Source organism: Equus quagga, chromosome 22 (genome assembly GCF_021613505.1).
Source record: "Equus quagga isolate Etosha38 chromosome 22, UCLA_HA_Equagga_1.0, whole genome shotgun sequence".
NCBI lineage: Eukaryota > Metazoa > Chordata > Mammalia > Perissodactyla > Equidae > Equus > Equus quagga.
Window position 1 is genome coordinate 34,042,482 of NC_060288.1, and position 16,516 is coordinate 34,058,997.

The 16,516-nt window shown below is 43.3% G+C and overlaps 1 protein-coding gene across 1 annotated transcript in view; it reads left to right on the forward strand.

Moving 5' to 3' along the window:
- Positions 1–2,029: 2,029 nt before the first annotated feature.
- Positions 2,030–16,516, forward strand: part of CSMD1 (CUB and Sushi multiple domains 1) — a 1,825,670-nt gene continuing 1,811,183 nt past the window's right edge. Inside the window, exon 1 of the mRNA XM_046648453.1 lies at positions 2,030–2,114. Coding sequence (XP_046504409.1) covers positions 2,030–2,114 — 85 coding nt within the window. The remainder of the gene's footprint in view (positions 2,115–16,516) is intronic.

Sequence of the window (16,516 nt, forward strand, 5' to 3'; positions counted from 1 at the left end):
GCCTAAAGAATAGAATTCATGGATCCCACTGGGAATTCCCCTGAAATCGAGCCATTCTGTCTTCTTATTCCCCCTCCAGGGAAAACCAAGGCAAAATAGGTCTCTGGAAATGGAAAATGCCAGTCCTCTCTAGGACTGCAACTTTCAGAGAAGCACAGTTGGCTCTTCATATTTAGAAGCTCACGTCTCTATGACAGAGACAAGAGTTTTGATGGTGGGTCTAATTGTTCTTGGTAGGCTATAAGGAAACTAAGGAAATCAGGTTTTGGTGCTTAAATTTCAAGATTGTAGCCTTTCGTTTTCAGGATTCACCATCACATTCTTCTGTAGCCTAGAGACCACTGGGACAAGGGGAATCCAACAAAAATAAAGCAAAGTATAAAACATTATGAACATGTCAGTCTATTTAATCTCGAGGACTGACTGTGACAAAATGCTGGTGGAATGAAGCACCATGACCAGTGGCCAACAATGGGTCTTCGATTTCACCAGAATCCGCCACTGAGGTGGATGATACAGTCTTCAGTGTGGTGGGTATACTGTTTCCAGACACACAGTATAATCCTCTCTTACTAAGGTGTGGGGTTGCCATGTTCTGGTCCTTCCAATCCTGTAGTGAAATTACCTAAATCTCTTTGGTTAAGAATGGGGAATCCTTTAAATGTCTCTTTGTGAATACTAGCACTAACCTATGGTTTCTTTTTTCTATAAACTTATCACCTTCCCCTAAAATGCTTTGCCTCACATGTTTCCCAGAGATTGCAGGAATACTTCCTCAGTTTGGGGACGTGGATTAAACCTAGTTCATTCTGTCAACTTCTGCTCTTCTAGAGTTCTGTTCGTCTCCTACCTTCATCCCTTAGCACATTCTCAGGAGCACTATGTCTTCTCTCTCCAAGTCCCTGCCGAACCCAATGAATTTTACATAGAGTTTCACCTGAAAGCGAGCCAACATGCCATCTCTCAAAACCAGACCCGGCTATTAATTCTGGAGAGTCTTCCTAATTTGGGATTTAATCTGCACCTGAAGTTTGTGCACAGATAACCCTAACACAACCTAAGGCAGGAAACAGGAAAATCGTTGTAATTCCTTGCAAATACATAGTCATCTCACCAAAGATGATTTCTAAAATTTTTTTTAATGTTTATTTTTCTAGCTTGGAGTTAGAGCTTGTGCAGGTACTCTTTCCACCTGCATTTCTTTTCTAAGTTATGCAGGGGTCTTCTTTCTGGTCAGAGAGATCAGCAGATGGAGGCAGCCTCTGGCCCCTCTGAATCCCTCTAGTTTGCTCGAGTTGCCCCGTTGCATCGCCTGTCCCGGTGTGTGGCGTGGGTGTCCCCTACCCCGGCGCCCAACAAGTCTCCTTTCTCCAGCCTGCGCGCTGCTGCGCTGGAGGCCGAATGGAGCGCAGCACGGCGCGGGGAGCCCAGGGCCCGAGGCTGGGCTCTGTCTAGGATTGCATTGTGCCCAGCCTCCTTCCCCTCTCTGTGGGTAGGGATGGTTGAGTCCAGCCACCACGGCAGCGGCTCCTTGTGCCGCTAGCAGCCTGTCTTCTGCGCTCTCCGCCTTTCCTCTCTAGACTGGATCTCCTCCCCCCGCGCCCCCTCCCTCCCGCGGCTCCCACTCGCTGGCTCTCTCTCCAGCTGCCTCCGCTCCAGGTCTCTCCCGGCTGCGCGCGCTCCTCTCCCCGCCTCGCCCCCTCCCGCAGCCTCGCCGCCTTGGTGCCTTCCTGCCCGGCTCGGCCGGCGCTCGTCCCTGGCCCCAGACCCGCCAGCCTGGTGTCGGTGCTCGGAGTAGCTAAGCCCTGCAGTGGCTCGGACCCGATGCTATGAGAGGGAAGCGAGCCGGGCGCTCAGACCTGCAGGAGGCGTCGGATGCGCGGCCGGTCTGGGGACAGGGATCTCTCTCCTGCTCGCCTTGCCCTCTGGTGATTATTTGGCTCTGTTCATAGCCCTGCCGTTCCTCGGAGGAGACGGGCACATCTGAGAAGAGCCATCGGTGTCGTGTGCGTGTGGAATATCTGCAGACATGACTGCGTGGAGGAAATTCAAGTCGCTGTTCCTGCTTCTGGTGCTGCTGGTTCTGTGCGCGGGGCTCCTCACTGCAGCTAAGGGTAAGAAGGCTTGCTTGCTGCCGGGGGAGATGGGCGAACCCTCCGAGGCCCCGTTTGCGAACGCAAGTGTCTGTTTTGAGGAGGGAAGGGTGCCGAGTCGCTGGCATCTGCCGGGTGGCTCTCCATCGCGGACGTTTGGGGAATGCAATGTCCGGGAGCCGAGCTTCCATCGCGTTCTTCCCAACCCTCCTCTCCCCCGCCCCACCCCCGCCTCTGCTTCCCCCTCACTTGGGCTGAAACGAAATGTCTCTCTTTTCTCGGTGGTGTGGGTTGTTAGAGAGAGGGGAGAGAAACCCGAGTTGGGCTGAAACTGCGCTGTGGCGGGGCGGCGTTGCCTCCTTCAAGATGTGGGTACAACGGGTCAGGGTGGCTGGGGGTGGTTCCCAGGACTTTCTCCCCGGACCCAGAGCAGCCGGGCAAGTGGCCCTGGCCAAGCCGGCCTCGCAAGTTGGGTTCTCTAGGGGTTTGGGTTACCAACAGGCAAACCTGCCCGCCAGCTGGTCTCCCTGCACCCTGGCGCCCGTTCCGCGGTTCCTCCTTCCCCCTCCAGCGTCGTCAGGGAGAGAGGAGTAGCTACCTCGGTGAGCTCGCCCCCGCCTTCCTCTCCCTGGACTTCGTTCCGTGCAACTTGGAAGGAGCTGGCGAGGTGCGTGAGGAAAGCGGGGAGCCCTGGCTGGGATTCCAGCTCAGATATATTCGCTGTGGTCTCCGGGTTCTTCCCCTCGTTCCCCTCCCTGGTCAGGAGAAGGAGGCTCCCTGGGTAGCTCCTGGGGCTCGGAGCTCTGTGAACTTGGTTTTCTCCTTGAGATGAGTTAGGGAATGTTTTCCCCTAACTAGCCTACAGGCTGCAACCTCGGGGCTGGCAGGAGCTCCTGCACTTGTCTATTCTCTGGCAAAGAAAACAAGCTCCCTCTTGATTCCGAGAGAGAGTGTAGAGAGAGGGGATATTGATTGATTTTCACATCGGAAAGTGCCTGCCCCCATTTCCTCCTTTTAGCCTTCTTGGATGCTCTATCAGTCAACACCCATCGTCCCACTCCTGGGAATATATCTACAGAGATTTTTTTCTTTTCCTTTTTAAAGGATAAAGTACAAATCTTGTGGGGTTTCTTTTTTAATGGCCATTTGCTCTTTCCCACATAAAAATCCCCTTTCCTCTCTAGATTCTTCCATCTTCTTTTTCACCCATTTTCTGTTCCTTCAGTGTTCCAGATTCAAGGGTGATTGACAAGGCGAAGGAGGACTGTCTCTGGTTCCATTAGGAAACTCCAGATGGGCCTGGCCTGGAGAGAGGTGGAGAGAATGGCAGATTAGGCTTTCCCTCCCGGTGGCTTTCTCCACCTGGCGACCAGGGCCGGTTGAGAGCTGACCGCTAGGCACCAGCCCCTCCACAAACACACTCACCCTCGCAAAGGGTGTCTGTGGGAATGCGCCCCAAGATCCCAGGGAGCGCAGACGGTTGGTGTTCCTTGCCCAAGCTCCTGGTCGCTCGGGAATGAGGAGCCTCCCGCAGACACCGACTCTCTGCCTACCCGCCAGGCTCGGTCCAGACGCCCCGCCTCGGGCTCAGCTGTGGAGCCGCGGCAAAGGCACAGCCAGCAGAGCAGGGGCGGGCGGGCAGCGGCCTCCGGTCGCACTGGTCTGGCCGGGATCCGAGAGGCGGAGCAGGAAAAGTGGAGGGCAAAGAGGACTCTCTCTGGGAGGTGTGCGCGGATGTGTGTTTCATGGGTCTGGGCAAGGGCTGGGGGAGAGGACCCGGCCTTGCCCAGCCAAGCTCAGGTGTGGAGAGGAAACAGCTACTACGCAACTCCACAAAACTTCCTGGCCTTTCCCCCTGCACTCAAAGCCCAGCTGGGCCCGGCCTCCTCCTTCCCCTGGCAGGCAGCTCAGTCTCTGAACGCACCATCGGTTCCCCACGGTTCCGCGCGCTCCGAGCGCCCTTCCCCCGCAATTAGCAGGGGTTGCTGCGTGGAGACGGCACTGGCCATGCCTGGGCTGCTTAATAATCCGCACACGTGTGTGCCGGGCGGATTTCGCCCCCACGCGGGTGGGCCTAGGAGCTAGGCTCAGGTGGGGGCGGGGAGGGAGGGTGTAGATGGGCTGGTGGTGTGCAGGGGTTGCCCGGGACAATCCCGGGGCCGACAGGGAAAGGGGCGCAAAATCCTGGGCGCCCCCCAAGCCTGGAAATCGCCATCTGCGCCCTGGGCGTTCCGGATCCGAGATGGAGAAGCCAAGTAGTGAAGTCCAGGGTCCCAGATCCTTAGCCTACCCGGTGCGATAGTAGGATATGTGTATGTGTGCCTGTATGTGTGTATTTGCGGGTGGAGGGGACGGGTTGGCTGCACTCCTTATGCTATTGACTAGCCCAGGCTGCGGAGGGTGCGCGCAGCTCCTTTATCACCCCAGCGGGGCCCACAGGAACAGGGGCGATTCTTCCCTGCGCCCCGCAGGGTCAAGTGCGAGCGCAAGGGACCAGATGGGAGTGGGCTGCAGGCAGGAAGCTGGTGACGCCAGCGCTGGAGTCGCCGTTTGTGTGCTCTGGCCGCTGGGGTGGGGTCGGGTCGCATTCCCCTTGCCCAGTAAAGCCCTGGTGGCCAAGGTCGGGCCTCTTCCTGGGGACGTGGGCATTCAGCCTCCGTGGCTCAGCCTCTCCAGGGGCGCCCCGGGGCGCCTGCGCGCAGTAGGGCTTTCCCGAGAGGAGCCCCGGGGAAGGCGCCTGCCACTGCCCTGGGAGCTGCGCCTTGTGAGCCCAGGTGGCGGCTCCCGCTGAGCCGAAGGCGGCGGAGAGTTTTTGATGCGTGGGGCGTAATTCGTGACCTGTTTGCGGAGTCGTGAAAGGCTGGAGGCAGCCGCAGTTGTGGTCACTAGAACCCGGTACCGTCGGTATCCGATCATCAGTTTCAGTTGACTGTGCTTTACGCTTCAATACAGCGTTGGGGGAACCCGGATTTCGCTTTTGATGTTTTCTTTTTGGATATTAATGGTTTTGTAAAGGTTGAGTCCCAGGTGTGCCTACCGCCTTAAAAGCAGCATATTTGCAGGGGCCGAGGGAGAGGGAAGAAAGCTTCACGTATTTTCATCTAGTAAATAGGTGGAGTAATTCATTTCGTGGGCTCTCAGATCTGCGCCCGTTTTCCGTGGCGAATCTACCGTCTGTTTGAGCAAACTTTGCTTCTTAATTGTTTTTTGCGTATATGCAGCAAGGACAATGAACTTGTTTGCAGGTTTTACTCAGAAAGCGTCCTAAAAAGCAGCACATGTAATAGTAGCCCTGTGGTCTCACCAGAAAAAGCCAGAGAAAGGTGGAGTGTTTATCAAAATTCGCACTTCTAACATTGACTAACCCACTCAGCAAAGAGGTTTAAGCATGCATTGCCAAATGTCCACAGAAACCACGTAACTCACACGGGAAGAGAGAGAGAGAGAGAAAGAGAGAGAAGCCTTCCCAAACCTGCATGCTTCTGTATGAATTACCTTTTAGCAATTCATATCACGAAGGATGCTGAGACCTTTCATTTGCTGGCCAGGTTCCTTTATAGCCAGGCCACTCCACATATACTCTCTCCTGGAAAAGCCAGGGACTCCTGGGAATAAGCAGCTTTCACAGAAAACCCCTAATCCATCAATTACTAAAAAGGTGGACCATTTAACAGGAAGTTAATATTTCTGCATTCATGACTTGCTTAGCAAATCGCGTATACTTTTTATTGCGTTGGCAAGGGGATTAATTACTTTTTCAATTCAGAACTGTTCAGTCGAGCGCTATAAATTCAGCTAGTGCTTCTGCAACACCTATATAGTTCTTAGTATAGGATTTTAAGTCCTTCAAAGGGTAAGCAAAGGGGAGAGTTTCTTCCTGAGTGGCAGGTTTTGTAAACTTGACTAGTAGGAGAATGACATCTCATTCAACAAGTGCAGAGAAGCAAATAGCAGGAAGTAAAGTAATAGTAGAATTCTCCCAGGTCTCAAGCATCCCCAGTAACACAGGCCTCAGAGGAAGGGGAATCGCGACTTTTATATTGGCTCTCAGCTGGCCAATCATGCTTGCTAAGGAGACTGACACAACTACAGTGCTTAAAAGTTCCTGCAGGCAAACAGCTCCTCCTGGGGGCAATGCTCCCTTAGTCTTCAGTTTATTGTCTCAAACAAACACCAGCAGAGCTTTGAAAATGTCAAGAAAATGGTTCAGCTTCCTTTAAGAAATAGATAAACAAAGGCTCAGTGGCCGGTTCGTGCTTATTGCAGCCAATCCAGCAAATCCAGTGTAGACATTTCTAAGCTGTCAAAATGCAAATGGCATATTAAATACTCTGTGCTCTACTGAATTCTAAATATGCCTCTGGTAGATTTTCTGCTGAGCTCATAGTGAAAATAAGCCACTACAACTTGCATACATACAATTTAAACAGACTTTCCCTTTGGCCTTTTATATTTCTTCTGGTTAGTTTCCTTTCCCTCTTAAATTAAGAAGAACTTGAATGGGTACTCCTTGCACTGAATAGATGACAAAGCTATGTCATCTTTTATTTTAATATTATTTGTTTAGCTAATAAATCGGAGGTAATCTGAGTCAGGTGTAGCTATTATACAGCCTACAGTATTTGTACCTTTGAGTTGCATGGGCTTATTTAAAAGCCTGTTGGCTTTTTGCCAGTAGAGTAGGACCTTGGATTGCTGGTCTAGCAGTGGTAACTGATAAAATCAAACCAATTCCACTCTGTGGTCTGGCCACGGTAACAACAGAGGTGGCTACTATTTGAAACAGTGGAACTGGCTTGGATGTGCCACCTGGAGCAAAGAAACAGATACTTTGCTACTTTGGCTGGATTGAAACTAATTAGTCCTGAAGGAAATCAACCCTTTGAACTTGCCTTGAATTGTACAGCCACTAGACACAGCTCACTGGATGTCCCTATCAGAACAAATCATCGGTATGAAAATCAACTAATTCTATTTAGTTGTTTGCCTAAGTGCAAGGAAATAAGTTTCTTCCAAATTGACTTTAAGATGACCTTAAATGACCTTTGACTAATTGTTGTCTATGTTTAGAGTGAAACTTAGTCCCTAGTACTGAAATTGAGAAGTAACAGAATTAAAATTCCCATTATGTAAAAAAGAAGAACATTATTTCATTGAACTGGTTAAAATTGATTGAAGGAGCTTTGTCGAAATAAAGCACAACTTGTAGTTGTTTTTCTCCAGCAGAGCAATGTTTTGGGATGCAGAGTATGAAACATGAAACACTTTTTTCCTGTTTGAGTTAAGTTGCAGTTTCTTTAAACCATTTCTATCAACCCCTAATTTCTGGGAGAAGAAAACGCCATCGGTGCTTTAGGGAAGTTACACCATCTTTATCCTCCAACATCTTTGTTCTAGCTGGATGAGAGATTTCATCATTTCTCACTTAACAAAACATTCTACTGAGGAATAACATGTCCTCAAATTAAGTTGATTTAGAGTCGGTGTTACTTTGACCCACAGTGGCAACATTTATCTCTAGCTAAGCTCTTTGGTGAATGAAAAAACATGCAGGCATGGATGCTTGTTAAAAATAACTACTATATCTTTTATGTCTCTCATACATTTTGAAGTTTATTGTTTGAGATCTTCCTGCCTTATCTTGTACTAGTTGTAGCTTGGGGAAAACTATAAAAAGAAAAGGGATATTTCAGTATTCTCGTTCTGTCCAATATAAGTTTAGAATAAAAGGGATACTTCCAATTTAATGCTAATAATCTTAATGTGAGTCTGCCCCCATTGTTTGTAAAGTAGTAAGTCATGAATAATGCTTTGTGATTTAAAAATTATCCTTGTTCCCAATATGAGATCAGGGGAGATGACAAGCATGAAGAAATCAAGTTGTTGGTGCCATTTCCCAATTTTTTCACTTATGAGTCACTTTTAGACCATTATTGCAACCTGACATTTGAATTACATAAAATATTGGCCCCATTCTAAGTAACTTTCATTTATTTATTTTTTGCTTTTCTGTGCTTTGGAGACACTCCAGCTCAATATACTTCAAGAAAAACTAGTATGACATATAGATATTATCAATGTAAATTCACCTTTCTCTGAGTTCTCCGGGCAACTAAGTCACTTCAGTCCCAATGGAATCAAAGCAGCTTTTGAGGACGTTGAGGATTTCCCCAATATATTGTGGCAACACTCTGTGTTTTTGTACTAAACACGTCAGCTTTATGGTGTAGAAGTTGGCATTATGACCATGATGTAGACTTTTTGACTACCCTTTTGCAAACTTTGTGTGTATAAGAATCACCCGAGGGGCCCTCCCCATGGCGCAGCGGTTAACTGTGCACGTTCCACTTCCGCAGCTGGGGTTCCCGGGTTCGGATCCCGGGTGGGGACATGGCACTGCTTGGCAAGCCATGCTGTGGCAGGCGTCCCACATATAAAGTAGAGGAAGATGGGCCCTGAGGTTAGCTCAGGGCCAGTCTTCCTCAGCAAAAAGACGATTGGCAGCAGATGTTAGCTCAGAGCTAATATTCCTCAAAAAAAAAAAAAAAAGAGAATCAACTGAGTTCTTGTTTACATGCAAATTCTAACGCCTCTCCCCCAAGTGATTCTGAGTAACTGGGTTTTGGGTGATGTCAGAAATCTGCATTTATATATGTATATATATTATCTATCAATTTATCTATCTACCTACCTATCTATCTATCCTACTTCCCTTTTAATAAAAAGCATCAAAATCTAATAACATATTCGCTGAGCCTTCATAGGCTAATTAGCCCACACTTGATTTCATGATGAATATACTATATTATGAAATTGTGCAATTATCTCAGAAGATTTCTTCTTTATCACTAGTGCCTCCATTATCAATGTTCATCGTTCTATCCTGTTTTATCTTTCTAAAAAAATAGTTCTACAGCAAAGTGGAAATTGAAGCTCCATGTCCGTACTGTTTATATTATGGGAAGACTTCAAGGGATAATTACACTCTTTCATATAAAAATACTGTGCGAATGACTTATTTTATTTTTTTCTTTTAAGGTTTAGTATACTCTGATATGATTAGTGTTATGTAAGAAAGAGCTAAATGTTAGATTAGAATTAGAATTATTTTGGGAGTGATCTCTAGTGAATTAAAGGCCTTTGAAATTAATTGTGAATTCTAAGCAGTCTTTTTCCAGATGCCTGGTGAATTTCAATGCCTTTCTTCAGAGAAACTTATTTATTTCTCCTCTTATTTTTAATAGAAAATATCTTCATTGGTCTTTTACAAGTGAGTAATTTTCTACATGAAGTTGACATGCATGTAAAATATATGCTGGACTTTCACCATTCATGATGGTTCTTAAAACCTTACCTGATGACTCTGAGTGAATTTTTGCTTCCTTTTTCTATCAGTAAATTGATAATCAACACTACAAATCTTTGATTATTATGCAAATGGGTAATCTTCAGGGTTATAGAAAGTTAAACAGAGATCCTTCTTATGAAAATGGGTTCTCCTGAACTTAATGATACTCGCTTTTCTTTCAAAGAATGGACCATAAGAGTGTGTTCAAAGGCCATCAACAATTTTTGTCTCTGTGTTTCAAACTATTCCTTTTTTTTTTACTGTTAAGGAAGTGGTGTACTTTGATGTATAATACAGCTGTGGATAGATAGGACTTGCAGGCTATGATTGGCACTTCATACAGAGGAGAAGAGGGACCCTGGCAGCATAAGAACGGTCATATTTTTACAAGAAATTAACTGAATTGAGCAGATACTTCCCTTTATGCACTAGAAATGTGAATTTCTTCAGCATCAATCTTGCATTTCTTGTTCTTTTTGTTTTTTCTTTATAAAAGATAATTATTGTGAATAATCTAAGATAGATTCAGCTGTTGAGATTTTCCTTTGTAGTGTTGGCTCTACACATGAGGTTACAGGTTACCTACTCGAAATGCATGCTCCATTTTATGTGGAAATGATATGAAGTTTTCAAAATATAAATTCTTTTTTTTAATTTGTAAATAGTGTCAAGAGAAAGTCAAGTGAAAAATATCATCCTATTACTGTTAAGTGGAGTTACTTATATTTATTGATAGGTTTAAGTATTTAGGTGGAACTACTATCATCTGAGGAAAATATACATGTTTTTAATCTGTTATCATCCTTAACACTGACAACCTGGGAGCCAAAGCAGAGATTTGGGAAGTCTAGACTCTTAACGAGGATTTTAGTAATCATTTTGCTCACTTGAAGAATTATGGTGTACACCAGCAAGAATCACTCAGTTCAATGTCACTGGAATTCATGAGCCTTTACTATTTACCTACACATTATAGTAAAGAAGAAGTTGAGTTCGTGATTGCATTTATGGAATTTTCATTCTTCAAAAAAAACCACAAAAACTAAAATCACTTGACTTAATTAGTATTTATTCAAATATTAGAGTGTGCTTGAGATATTGGAGAGGAGTTCCTGTAAGAGGTGGAATCTTGATAGAGCCTCAAAGAATGGAGGAGAAAGGGAACAGGAACAAAATCAAGGAGAATAAGGGTGAGGATATTACGATCTGGCCTGAGCACAGCTGAAAGCACCCCTCCTTTCTTGTTTTTTAGCCTCGTGAGGGCAGGGTTAACTGTCAGGCATGTAGATAAACCTATAAATATTGATGCTTATTGAAATCCTCCTCAGAATTTTTTCTATAGCTCCTTAAAGCTAAAAGTTCAAATGTGAAGGAATATAAACTAGCCCCTGGGACTATTTTCTGAAATAGGCAAATGTGCAGCATTATTTTAGTCCTTCCTTGCTTCTTTCCTCCTACAGCCAATGGGTGAAACCCTTGTTTAGTTTGGGAATCTGTTTCTTGGAAACAAGAATTTTTGGCGTTTTTAAACTCTTTTTTCCAAATTCCACGAATATTGCTATTAGCGTTGTTTTTGTTGTAATGACCTCTAAAATATAATGCTAATAGAACATTGGGTGGGTAACAAAAGCACTTTTTGGTTTACTGATTTCCTGGCAGTGTGTAGTGGCATCTTAAGTATATACTTCTACAGAAGACAGCGTGCTTCCCCTGAACTGACTTTCAAAGCACTTTATAATCTGGCTTCCACTTCTTCCAGCTCTTTGTCCTTCCTGTTAGTGACTTCCACTTCAACCGAACCAGTTTAATGCACATCCTAAATGCACCTTTGATTCCATCTATCCCAAGCCTACCCACTTGGAATTCACTTCTAGTTACCTCTCCCGTTAATTGATTACCCAATCTTGCCTTCATCTAAATTTCTTTGTCACTTACTATGTTTCACAATCATTGGTTATAACATAGGAAATCATGAGTTTGGGATCTTTTAAAAAAAAGTTGTTTCTTTGCTGGTTTTGTTTGTTTATTTACAGCATTCTTACTGAATAGATCTTAAAGTCCTGGAAGATTGAAAGACGCTCTTGCAACTATCAAACTGTCATAGAGATTCTTTGTACATTCACTGTTTCTTCAAAGAATAAACACATGTTCTCGTATACTTGATTCTGTCCATTTTTTTATTGAATCAAATTAATGTGTTGAAAATATTTTGTGAAAAGACTCATAGAAGAGAGATGACCTGTGGAAGGTGACAGTAGTGATTTCTCCAAGTCGCTGTGTATGATTGATTTATTCACATACCTAGGCTAGAACTTGTCAAAATAATTAGCTTTGAAACCCTGTATCCAAGTTATTATTTTGCCATCCTTATTTGACTTGTTTGTGTGTGTGTTTTTCCCATAATTGTTTCTCTTTGTGTACAGAGGAAGGTATCTGGGATTTTGCATTTTTTTCTTCTAATGATAATAATTTAATGATATTAGAGCTTGTTCAGCTGATACGTCAACCTACAATTGTCATTTTGATCTTCATGACTATTTTGTCTCTCAGCCTTTTAATGTAAAAGAATTACATAAGAGGATTATGGAACAAAGAAGAACTAATCAGTCTCTTTCTTTTACCACTGCAATTACAAAATTACCTTTCCAGCGTTCTTCACTGACAACAAGAGAAATAGAGGGGATGTGTTGTCAGGATATTTGAAAGATGAGGAGTCATCTGACCTGAAAGTCCCAGAACGATAGTCAACCTGAACTTTGGGGTATGATTTATATCTCCTAGGAAATGTGTTCTTCTTTCAGTTCTAAGACGGGTAGACAATAAAAGGCCTTTTAAAGAGAGTTGGTATAAAAATAATATAAAGTGTTATATGACAAGGTGAAGCGACAATCATTTCTTTTTGGAAGTGGGTTCTCTTACTTTGATATTTAAGAACAGAACCTGTAAGAAGGGAAAAAAGTATGTAAGTTAGAGATCTGGTTTCATTTCTTGCAGTCTTAAAATCAGAATAAGATATTTTTTATTTTTTGCCTTTTAATGACTACTCATTCTTTGTCCCAACTTGAGGAGGAAGAGAGACAGAAAGCAGAAGATATTTATAGCAAGATCATATTATGTGGTCCTCTTTTCCCACATTTATCCTTTATGCAGGACCAGACCCCCCTAGGAACAGTTAAGAGCTAGAAAACAGAGTTATGAAGATAGAGGGGAAGTGTTCCCTCCCGGTACTGTTCATGTTAGCTTGTCTATTGCTGTGTAACATTATTACCGCAAATCCAGACACTTAAACCAGCACACCTTCAGCATCTCAGAATTTCTGTGGGTCAGGGGTCTGTGTATGGCTCTGCTGGGTCACACAAATCTGCTCATGGTCTCACCGGCTGCAATCAAGGTGTTGACTGGGACTTCAGGCTCCTCTAAAGCTCCTCTGGAGAAGGACTCACTCCTGTGATGACTCAGGTGGCTGGCAGAATTCCACTTCTTGTGGTTGTGGGACTGAGAGCTTCAGTTTATTGCTGGCCATTAGCCAGAGCTCACCCTCACTTCCTAGAGGCCGTCCACAGTTCCTTGCCATGTGGGACTTCCCATTTGGGCTCCAAGCCAGGGAAGGAGAGACGCCAGCAAGTCAGGCGTTACAAGCTATATGTAGTCACATAATCGTGGACACAAAATCACGTGTAGCCTGTCACTTTTACCCTATTCTCTTGGTTAGAAACAAGACCCAGGTCCTGCTGACCTCTTGGGGGAGGGGAATTCCACAGGGGCATAAACATCAGGAGGTAGAGATCATGGGGCCACCTTAGGAGTCTGCCCACCACACTGTCCTAGAAATACGTTAATTTAAAAAGAGTATTGTCCAGTTAAGAAGAAAAGGGTCTAGGACCTGACTAAAAATGGGCAACAACTATAAGTAGGTATTTAAAAGAGAACAAACATAAATAATAAATGTGGGAAAAGATCTCTAAACTTATTATTGATCAAAAGAATGAGAATTGAACTATATTATTTTTTTCCCTAATGTATTTGGGAAACTACAATTGACATGTCACATGTTAGCGAGTGCATAGGGAGATCATATCCGTACACTATTGTTGTCTATCTAGAAAAATTTAAGGGGGAGATAATTGGCCATACCAATCAAAATTCTAAATTATCAGATATTTTAACCCAGAAATGTAATAGATCCTGCAGCAATATATGCTTGTTTAACCCTCTTTCTAATAATGAAAAACTAGAGCTCACCCAGCCATCATCCTAAAATAGCTCAGTAAGTTGTTGTGTGACACACTATATTGCCTATATGAAAGTGTTCCAATGGTAAAAGGTTGAGTTAAAAATTCAAAATAGTATGTATATTTTGTTCTCATTTTCGTGTAGGGAAAAGGCAAGCTACTTCTATGCACATGTAGAAATATCTGAAAAGATGCACACATTAGAGCATTGATGTTCAAATGTTTGATTTTTGAATAACTGTGTCAAGCTTCTCTAAATAAAATAATAATTCTTAAATTAAAAAGGATTACTTGAAAAAAAAAAAGGACAGGTAGCCCTTATCAGATCATATTTATGGGCAGAGACAGATTATAAGATTTTTGAATTTGAAGTGATCTTCAAGTTTATAAATCAAAAACTCCTTAGTATTACTCGTGTTCAGAGAAGTCAAGTGTCTTGCACAAATTCATAGAGAGCGTTAAGGCAGAGCTCAGTCTAAGTGAACACTCTTCTCATGGGAGCCCAGATGCCTCTTGGTGACCCAACACTCCATCTTCCCACACACCAGACCAAACTGGCTGTGTGTCTCCCTCCCAGTGCTTTTCCGTCCCCCTCTGATGTGAGTACAGGAGGAGCACGGAGTGGTTCTCCTGATGTAATACTCTGAAAAGACAGCATGACAAGGAAAGTTCTGGGCTTAAATTTAAAACCTAAGATTATCCTGCTGCTGGAGAAGTACGATATTCAACTTTTACTCTTCTGAGATGGTCCAGAACCACTGGGGATGCTGCAAGACCCTCAGGAGCCTAGAAACATGTTAAAGGATTTTGCTGCTTTGTTAAATACCTAACTACAGTGATTTCTTTTAGGTCATTGAAAAACACAGTGCAGCGATCAATGCCTTTGTGTTAACTAGTTAATATATTTTCTATCAATATAATTTGGATGATGCATGTGTCGCTGCAGAATATTTACTTCTGAAGAACTCAACATGTTAAATTCCACCACAATGAAATATTTTATTTGCTGGCACTTCTCAAATTACTATAATTAGAGAATTCCATGTTTAAATTTCTTAATGATTGAAATAAGTTGAATTATGAAATAACTTTGCAGAAGTGAAAACCAGTTTATTTTTTATGTTGGCATTTAACATCATATGATATGGCAATTTGTCTTAGTTTTCATGTGCTTAGGGGTTCCATTTTGGAGAGAATAGTTGCACAGAAATGCTGTGTTTTATGTTTGACAGCATCCTCTGTGAAGCTAAACGTAAGGGTTCAGTTCCTGCAGCTGCCCCTCATAGTGTGTGTCTTGAAAAATATGATATGAAACTCTCTGACACACAGTTTACTCATCTTTGCAAAGGGGATGTTAACTGGACTCAGTATTACAAGGATTAGATGAATAAGCACATGTAAAAATCTTAGAACAGCGCCTGGCATTACTAATCTTAGATAAATAGATAAATGTTAAATGTTAGATAATTGTTAGCAACGATTTTATTATAGCAACTGAAAAACTAGACTCTCAATTCTAGAAATGGTCACAGAAGTACTATTGGAAAAAGCACTATTTTTCTGGAGAGAAATTATTTGTAAGTGGAGATTAATAATTATATTTGGATATACTGAGTGTCTTATATTTATAAGAATAATCCTGACACTAGTTCCTAGAATTGTTTAGGATGTACAAAATGCTTTTAAATTCCTTAATTCGTTTCCAGATTAAAAATTAAAGATTTCTCAGTTAAGTCAAGTGATAATAGCATCAAAATTATGATTTGACCTTGTGCATCACATTCAGCTTGAATAAAATTAAATTCTCAGTATAATCACTTAGAGCAGATTTGTTTTAAAGTCCGTTATTATCAGGAAGCCTTGGACATTTGGAGTGACCATGAGAGGAGCAATCAAAGAAAACAGTAGAAAACTTTACAAAGCAGAATTGCTCTGAAATTAAATTTGTCTACACATCCTGGGGTATTGGTTGTGAGTATTCTAGACAACCATGTGGTGCTTCTGTGTCTTGAGAATTCATATATTTTTCTAGTTGCTTAGTTTTGCCCAAGAAAAGTATCTGAAGCTATTTTTAAAAGGACGGTTGAAACGGTGTTACTTACTGATTGAACCTTGTGAAAAACATAGTAAAACTGAGTCTATGCTAGGCGAAATAGTAAATGTATTACTTTTCTGAAAGTGAAAAACAATCAGTGGAATTGGAGACTCAGGGGTGAGTAAAATCTTTCAAATAGTTAAGGCCTTATTCATTGACTTAAATTTTTTATTTCCCCCCACTACATGAGGCAATCACTGCTAAACTGATATAATCTGGCTCTTTCCTTCTGGTTTAGGCTTCCTGGTTTAGTGTCTCAAGACTCAAGTGTGATTGATTGACCACTGACTTGAACAAGCTGCCCATACCCCATGTGCCTGCTCTAAGTGTGAATACCTGTGTTGTGATGTTAAAAGGTAGGGTCCCCATGTGTGAAATCCCAAGTTATAGTGACAAAAATAAATCCCAAGTTGTGACATTAGAATAAGGTGTTCTTTCCAGGGTCACATGATGCAGACATTCAAAATAGGCTCCCTACAACTCAAGTGTCCGTTAACCAAATACAAACTCTTCAAAGCCAGGTATGCCCAGTTTGACCATCGATGTGAATGTGTCTCTCTCCCACCTGATGAGGCCAAGCACATGCCAACAATGAAGACCTATAACATAGCAACTCTGTAGGTCCTGCAGAGAAGAAGGACTTAATGAGGGCCTGGGTATTGCAGACTCAATGAATATGTGAGTGAATGAGTTGATTAAGTATTTAATGGATTGTTCCCCTCCTTGGACCTTGCTCAGCCCATTCCTA